The sequence below is a fragment of the Cyprinodon tularosa genome, unplaced genomic scaffold (assembly GCF_016077235.1).
Source record: "Cyprinodon tularosa strain WSP-4 unplaced genomic scaffold, ASM1607723v1 ctg658, whole genome shotgun sequence".
In the NCBI taxonomy this organism is placed as follows: Eukaryota; Metazoa; Chordata; class Actinopteri; order Cyprinodontiformes; family Cyprinodontidae; genus Cyprinodon; species Cyprinodon tularosa.
In genome coordinates this window covers 261,224-270,000 of record NW_024039405.1, presented here as the reverse complement: position 1 = coordinate 270,000, position 8,777 = coordinate 261,224, and the positions used below count along the sequence as shown (strand labels likewise).

The following is an 8,777-nucleotide window of genomic DNA, read 5'->3' as shown; positions in this document are numbered from 1 at the left end:
GCTCTTTGATTGGATGGTTTCAATCTTTGATCCCTTTACCCTGAAAGAGAATCAGCTCTGGACTTTTACTGGGCCATTCTAAGAAAAGAATATGGCTTGATCCAAATTAGTAGATCTCAACGCTGTTCCTCAGGTGCCACTGCCCTGCATGTTTTAGACATCTCTGATTCAAATGATTACATAGACTCCTCAGCGGCCGTCAAATGCTGCTGATAGCTGTTTAATTTATGCCAGGTGTGTGGCAGCAACCATAGATGTGTGCAACCAATGATCTAAACCCTCGCTGTGTTTATATTGAGCAGCTGCGTCCTCCAAAGGCCAGATTGGTTGGCCGATTACGTCATAGCGCAGCACTGTGACCTGTTTGGATTTGAAGACTCCTTCGTAAGCCAAGCCGGCTGCTCCATGCTCAGAGGAAAAAAGGGAAATGGCGTCGAACATTGGCAAATAATGGTAAGTACAGTTTAATATAATACAAGTATGTGACTAGTTTCATCTTAATGAATAAAAATAGTTCATTGAAATTGTTAGTAAAAGGGATTTACCTCCTCATTAATGGGTGTTGAAAACAGGGAAGGTTTAAGTCTTGTCTTTATTGATGTAATTTTAAGAATGTATCTTTTATGTTCTCACCACTCTCTTCTTCACCTGGTCAGGTGTTGCCATGGAAGTGTGCCCATGAGCAGTGCTGACCTGGTGTTTCCAATCAGCCTCATAAGGGAAATCTACATTGACTGAGGTTGGGGAGATGTTTTGTTTGGATTTGGGGTATTGTTTAGCTTCAATTTGTTTAAGGTTCATTGTAAAGGGTTTTTTTCTTTGTTGTTTATTTTTTTATTTTCCTCTAGAGGTTTAATTTAGCTGGCTGTTCGCCAAATAGAAAATGTAAATGTTGTCAAAGTTTCCACCCCTTTTATTAGAGATAGTACAGGCTGATGCGTTAGAGCAGTGTTTTTCAACCCTGGTTCTCAAGGCACCCTGCCCTGCATGTTTTAGATGTTTCCCAGCTTTCACACACCTGTTATCAATTCATAGCAGATTATCAGGCTTTGCTGAACTGTAATCATCTGAATCAGGTGCGCTGAAGCTCAGAAACATCCAAAACATGTAGAGCAGGATGCCTTGAGGACCAGGGTTGAAAAACACTGCTTTAGAGAGCTGGGTTGTTTAAATGTGGGTGTGTCTTTTTTTAAGCTTCTGCTGTGATTGAAGAAAGTGGAACCCCTGCTCCTCTCTTTTAAAATGTAACAAGTTTTATATTATATACATAAAAACAGAGTTCTACAATTTTTGGAGCCAGTCAGATTTTTTTTCTTTTGGTATGTTGTCTTTGCCTCACTGGCCATTTTTAAGTCCACCAGGGTTCTTCCTCTGTCTGCAAACCTTACAGTTAGTGAGTCAGATATGAGGCCAGTAATGTTTAATTTAATGGATTAATTGATTCCGATTAATTGTTTCAGACCAGATGCATTTTTATCTCCTCTGACCAGAAGTTCTTGTTTGGCAAGGATGATAGGCTGTAGAATAAATTATTAAACTAAACCTTCAACAAGGTTACATCATCCACAATTCTTTGTATTACACTGGAAAAGCCTGTTTTCCCCTTAAAAAAACCTGCCAGGATTTAAATTTCTTAAAAATAAAAGAGTGAGTTTCCACCACATGGGGAAAAAATAAAAAATAAGGAGCTTAATAGTTGCGTTTTACTGTACCTGACTCTGCTTGCATCCGAGCTGCCTTGGCTTTCGCCAGCTCCAGGGCAGTGATCCACCGCTGACGCTCCACCTCTGAGCTGGCCTTCAGGTGATAGGTCTGAGCGCCGCCGTTAGTGATGACAAAGTTGCAGGCATCATCTACTGAGATGGCTGCTGTGGCCAAGTTGATCGTGCCCCGACATGTGTGACCCATCTCGGCCTGGGTCCTAATAGACAGAAGATCTAATGTTGACTTCTGGACAATGAATGCAAGAACTTTCACTTCAATACCTAAATTTGATAAAAAATAAAGGCACACAGTGTAACTTTTGGTCACTAGCGCTAGACCTGTAACTTTCGCCCCTAGTGGCCACAAGGACTTCAGTATTGTTGCAAAAATCAACGGTCAGCCAGCCAGCCTATTAAGTCTTTTGATTGCGGATGCACTAGGCGTCTAGGTTCAGCTCAGAGGGCATGAAAACATTGCTGCTCTCTGGAGAGTACTGCCGGGACAAACTGGACCACACTGATTGGTGCCGGGGGACCAGCAGCGGAGCTCCAGCGAAGAGCCACTGGGTCAGACAGGGAGTTCTTCCAGGTCAACAGCAGTGCATCTTCTCCCAACTTACATAGTCGGTATTTCAAGAGGCGAGCCCCATTCGTAGCTTTGATAGTCTCAAGCATTATACATTGGCCTGAGGAATCATTTAAAATATCTCGTATGCATCAACTCTTTAGGTCACAAAGTCCTTGGTGTGCCTTTAAATTTTGCTTTAGATGTAGGATTTACAACTGTTGCAGTTTAATCTGACTAACATAAACAAGGGAGAAATGATTGGATGGGATGAATAAGATATTAGAGAGAATAACTTAGGTGTATCTGACAGAGCTATGCTTTCATGTGGGAATCCTTACCTGTAGTATGACAGCAAGCCATTGCTCAAGACAAACCACCTCCTCTGATAACCTTTGATGTAATTTGTCCACTTGAAGACCCATCCTTTGTACGTGTCGCCAGCAGGGGTGGGAGTAGGGCTCTTGGGTTCTGACATCACACCCCCCCCAAAATCAGAGTTCTGATTTGAGAAACCTTAAAGGAAAGAAGTCCAAAAAGTTAAACATTTAGATTGAAAGATTAATAAAAAACTTTAAAGGATAAATAACAGCAGCAGAGATTTGCTTTCAAAGAACGACAATGATCCAGAAGATAGACACACTTCCGACACATCAAGAAGACTTCAAGGTTTCATTGGGAGTAAAAAAGAAAAAATGTGCTGAATGAGTTTTTTTTTAGCAGTGGTAGTCAAATTTTTTTCTCTAGATGGGCTAAGTGTGGATGTGTGCATGTTTCACTTCTCTGTTTGGGGACCAGAACAGGCAGGTCAATAACCCCTCAATCCAAACAAGAGGACTGAAGAATCACATTTTAAAACGAGATATTAAAGAAATACTAATCACTTCTTTCTCTGCTATTTTATAATTTAGCTTCTTATTTTTACAGCTATTTGTAAATATACATTTCTTCTCAAATATGTGTCAATCTTTACCTACACTAGAGATGTTTCATAATTTCTTTAAAAAACTGATGGGGTTGTGAAAACATCTAGTGATAGGATGTTTCTTTAAGTCATTTTGGCTCCGTTCACACTCAATTACCATTTTTTCCAAAAACCCGATTTTTTTTTTTTCCGTTGCCATTCACATTTCCAAATATATGCGACTTGTATGTGATCTCCTGTGTGAACTGTAATCATACAACGCAATTGTCCTGCATTTGCAGTAGAGAACGCAATGACGTCACAGGCCAGCGTGCTCTGTGTTTACAGAAGTAAACATGGATGGTAGTGCTGGAGAACATCTAGCGATCTTTTCCAACCATAAAAACACAATGTTTTCAAGATGGTTAAACATAAATACTGCTCCCCGCATCACCGTCTGCTATGGGTTTTTTTTTTCTTGCCGCTTCTTCATAGCATAACCCAGAATATTGACCTTTGTCGGGTATTAATGGCGTTCAGGTCGGATAAATGTGACCTGGCCATTCAGACACAGGTCGCATTTGAAAAGATCAGATTCGTATCAGATTCAGGACCACATATCCAAGTGGCCTGGTTTGCATTAGGGGTGTGCAAAATAATCGTCATGATGATGCATAGTGATTCTAATTTTCGTGATATACTGCATCGATTCTTGACGCCAAGTATCGATTATTAATTTAAAAAAATTAATAAATAAAATTGCATGAATGGTTGGCGAACATCAGCCAAAAACAAGTGTAATACAACTTCCAGTCCAATAGATGTCGCTGCGGATGTGTTGACGCACGCTGCCTTGTGTCACAAGCATTTCCGGCCGCGGGATACTGCGCCGAGTCATTCAAAAACAAAACATGGAGGAGAAAATATTGCAATGCATCGCAATAATTCAAGTATCGTGATGCATCGTGATAGAATCGCATCGTGGCCTATGAATCGTGATTCGAATCGAATCGTGACTTCTTTGGCAATACCCACCCCTAGTTTGCATTGGAAAAAATCGGATCTGTGTTGTTCAGACTGACATGAAAAGATCAGATCCAGGTCGGATTTGGGCAAATAAATTGGATTTGGGTCACTTCAGGCTGCAGTGTGAACGTAGCCTAAGTCTAGATCAGAGGTCATAACCTCTCACTGTTGGCTGCTAACAGATATCAGCTGATGGAGCACATAACATCAAATGTCGAAAAAATTGATTTGTGTCTCTAAAGTATACAATGAAATTAATGTGAGGTAGATTTTATTATAAGGCACTGCTATCACATTTTACAGTACTTGATGATTGCAGGGGACGGCTTTACAAAATTACAGATGGGAAATCACACTTGAAAAAACTTATTGCAACATATTGTCTTTAAAACAAAAGCTAAGAAAATTTAACAAGGAAAAATATGTCAAATCACCATCAAAAAGATTATTTAGTACTTCAGGAGCAAGATCAGTTTCTTTAAGATTGAGTAATTGTAGCAGGTTTAGGTGGATTTGCAACCAGCACATACACACATTTTTAAGGGTATAAAATGTACTCATTTATAGCTATTTCATGTAGCTTTGAAACAGTAATGGGACTAAGTTCATTCCAGGCTTATGGATGCATTCACCTTGTTGTTCTAAACATGTCATAAATCTGCTTTTTAAGAAATGTTCTATTTAATTTCCTACTCGAGTCTCTCTTTTTTTGTGTGTGTGAACTGATTTTTTTTTTATCCTTTAAGGAAATAGCTCATGGTTATTTTAACTGATCTTTAAAGGTAGAATCAGGGGTCAAAGGTTAAATGAGGAATCAATGCACACATTCACATTTGTCAATTCATGCTCACATTAGCCTTAAAACTCTAAGTAGCTACTAATAAGCAGGAAGCTAGCTTAATCATTTCATCAAGTCTTACACTAGTTAGTCTTGAATTAAAAAAGGTTATCTTTTTACATCACTGAAAGCGTTTTTAAAGCAGAATATTGAAATTATTTTAATGAAAATGGGACAAACGTAAGAGAAAGCAGGTCCCGCAGCACCAACAAAAAACAAATAAACCAGCAATGAAAGGTTTTCAAATGATTTGTTCAAAAGCAACGAGCCTGACATGTAGGAGCTAGCCTGACAACAGATTAAAAACTTTTAAAAAAATCTCCGCTGATATCAACTCACAGCTAATATGTGCAAATGTCGAGAAACATAAGCCGACACATTTGATCGAAGTTCACAAGCTGACATTACAGTAATGCGGGCGAAATACCCAGAGGAATATTCATTTGCTGAGAACTAGCTAGCTCAAATATTCGCTGGCGGCTGTATGTTTACCTTGACGTGTCCAAAATGCCAGATGAGGAAACCAGACAGGCAGTGAAGTCACTGCTAACTCTGACACCCCATACGCTAGCAGGCTAGCCGAGCTAGCTCAGGCTAACACTGCAAGATTAAAGCTGGGGGGGAAAAGTCCAGGACGTTGACGACAACAGCGATGAAGTGTTATTACAGTCCTACAGGCGTGCTGTTTGTAATGTCCGCCGCACTGCTGCGCACAATTAGAAAGATCTAAAGCTAGCTTGCTACATCTAACTAGCCTAACATTAGCTTGTAGGAGTCAACCGGTGCAACTTGATTAATGCCCGTGTGGAAACCTGGTTACTTTCCCTCAATTATCGCTATCAAAAAAGTTAATCTATGTACAAAATTGGTGTTTGGCTTATGTTAGTATATATAAATATACCTTAAACTTAATGCAGTATCGGTATAAACATTGGTTAACGTTATTTTACTGTGGACGTCTGTAAAAAGACCAGAGTTATAAACTCTTATTTGGCCAGCCTAGTCATAGAATATGATAAAATGGCTTCCACTGAACAGTTTTTATAGACGGTTACTGCAGTAGATCATTATTATAAAGAAAGTGGGGGAAAAAACTGCTATTTGATCGCAAGGTCGATTCATACTATTTTACGAATTAAAAAAGCTACGAAAAGATTATAGACCAACAGCCATTGTAAAATAAAAATTGGAAGTTACTTTAGAACTTAAACATACACAGATGATACTAAGGTTTGAAAAAAGTTGTTTCAATTCCTCATTAAAAAGCGACTCCGGTGGGACTCGAACCCACAACCTTTGAATCACTTAGTATATGCCTAGAAGTCCAATGCGCTATCCATTGCGCCACGGAGCCACCTGTTGATACAGCACGACAGAATTGCATATAAATCAAAAATAATACTTATTGTTTGAAAAACTGATACTTTAATCATTTATTTACGCGGTTATAACCCTTTGTAAAAATGTTAGTGAGAGTATTCCTTTCAGAATTCAGCTCTATTAGTTGCTAACGGAGTACTACTTGTCCACCCATTATGAAACACAAGATGGCGCTAGTCCATTACAGTAAGAAACCGATATATATATTTTTAACCATCTGTTTATATTAATGTTTTCACTTCCAATTACTGGATTTACCTGTCACATATTATTGGCATAATAATTAAAGAAGGTGCAAACAAGGAGGAAAAATGTGCATTAAGAGTAAACAAAATACAGTATATCAAGGTATATACAGTACATCAAGATAAATAGGATTAAGGTGCAAGTGTACTTATTATTATTATTATTATCTCTACATGAGGTTTTATGGTGTGTTTTAAATTTTTGGTGTATTCAAGTCATGTCTAGCTTATTTTGACATGACCGTAATTTCAAATAATCAAATTTCACAAGGTGTTTTTCAACCTTTTCCAGAAGCCCTATTACTACTCACTGGTATACATTAATGTTGTTAGATTATCAAACCTGACATAGATGCAGTCAATGGTTTTATATACTATCATCAAAAAGTCAATCAAATGCAGTTACTGATCTAAAAAGGTGCAATAAATACACAGAGAAAACTGTAATAAGCTCTGAAATAGCCCAGAGCAGGAGTCACCAACCTTTTTAAGGCTGGGGGCCATAGGAGGTACTGACCTATGAACTGGCGGGGTCAACGCTCACCTAAACATCATTAATAATAAACATATTTCTATTAGTTTTTTTAATATGATGAAATGCTCAATAAATTATACAAAAGCTAGAGCAACTTTATTTCTTTCTTTCTTACTTACTTATTTGTCTTTCTTACTTTCTGTTAGGATTATTGTTATTGAGGATGTGTGAGCATGCTAAACAAATAAACTCTGCAACTCGGGGAGAGTGCAATTTAGACCTGCTTTACTCTAAAATCAAAGATGCATTCAGAGCAGCTCCCACCTCGGGTCATCAGATAACCTCTCTGTCATGCAAATTCCTGCATACATCCCCAGCTAATCAAGGCTAAACCGACAGACAAATTAATCAAAGTATGGTGCAAAGGGGCCATGGAGAAACTACAAGACTGCTTTGAATGCTCTGACTGGAATATCCTCAAGACTGCAGCAAGATATGATAACAGAATATAGATGACTATGCCATGACTGTGTCAGCCTACATCAACAAATGCTTTGAGGACATCACCATCTGGGCAAACCAAGCACCCTGGATGAATGGAGAGGTTCAGGTATTGCTAAAAGCACAGAACTCAGCTTTGAAGTGTGATGATAAAGAGGCACTAAGAACAGCATGTTTCAACTTAAACCGTGCCATCAGATCAGTGAAGCTGAACCACAGCCAGAAGATCCAGGATCTTTTCCACGATAACAGAAACACCAGGGGGATGTGGAAAGGCATTTGGATGATCACAGACTACAACACACCCTCCCCCTCCAGTAGATTCAGCAAACACTGACTTCCTAAATGAACTGAACAACTTCTTTGGAAGGTTTGAGGCACTAAACAGCACTCCAGCAGTGAAAGCTGTTCCACACCAGGGGGAGGAGACACTAACCCTGGTGAGGAAAACTCTGAGAAGAGTCAACCCAAGGAAGGCCCCAGGGCCCGATAACATACCTGGGCAGGTTTATAAGGGGTGTGCAGATCGGCTGGCTGGTGTTCTCACATATTAAAAACCTCGCTGGAGGTTTTAAATCCATAGTGCCAATCCATAGTTCAATCCATAGTGCCAGCATTCTTCAAGTCTGCCAACATCATTCTGTTCCCAAAGAAGCATCAGGTCATCTAACTGAATGATTACTGGCCTGTACTGACTCCAATCATTATTAAGTGCTTCATAAAGGCTGTTTAAAGAACACATCGTCTCCGGTCTCCCCCCAACATTCGACCCGTTTCAGTTCGCCTACCAACGGAACTGCTCCACTGAGGAAGCCGTCTCCTCTGCTCTCCACCTGAGCCTGGCACACCTTGAGGAGAAGAACACCCATGTGTGGATGCTGTTCCTGAACCTCAGTTCATCTTTCAACACCATCATCCCACAGCATCTGATGGGCAAACTAAAAAAGCTAGGATTCAATATATCCCTCCACAATTGGCTGCTAGAATTCCTCAACAACAGACCTCAGTCAATCTGGGTTGGACAGAACACCTCTGATGTCATCACCTTAAGCACAGGCTCCCCTCAAGGCTGCATCCTGAGCCCCCTGCTGTTCACCCTGATGACACATGACTGCATCCCCAGGTTCACCACCAATCACA

At 39.8% G+C, this 8,777-nt stretch overlaps 1 protein-coding gene and 1 non-coding gene across 4 annotated transcripts in view; both read right to left on the bottom strand.

The window, feature by feature from the left end:
• LOC119799304 (oxysterol-binding protein 1-like) overlaps window positions 1–5,835 on the bottom strand; it is a 32,471-nt gene extending 26,636 nt beyond the window's left edge. For 2 of the 3 annotated variants that reach the window (XM_038309136.1, XM_038309138.1), the window contains exons 1-3: window positions 5,529–5,835; window positions 2,610–2,784; window positions 1,713–1,921 (exon numbers count right to left, since the gene is read on the bottom strand). In XM_038309136.1, the coding sequence (XP_038165064.1) occupies window positions 1,713–1,921; window positions 2,610–2,746 (346 nt within the window). In that variant the 5' untranslated portion in view covers window positions 2,747–2,784; window positions 5,529–5,835. The other variant, XM_038309137.1, reaches the window with a different exon arrangement.
• Window positions 5,836–6,302: 467 nt separating this feature from the next.
• On the bottom strand, window positions 6,303–6,390 carry trnar-ucu. The gene is given in 2 exon segments: window positions 6,303–6,338; window positions 6,354–6,390. It is a non-coding gene; the product is annotated as a tRNA-Arg (tRNA).
• Between the last annotated feature and the right edge of the window lie 2,387 nt (window positions 6,391–8,777).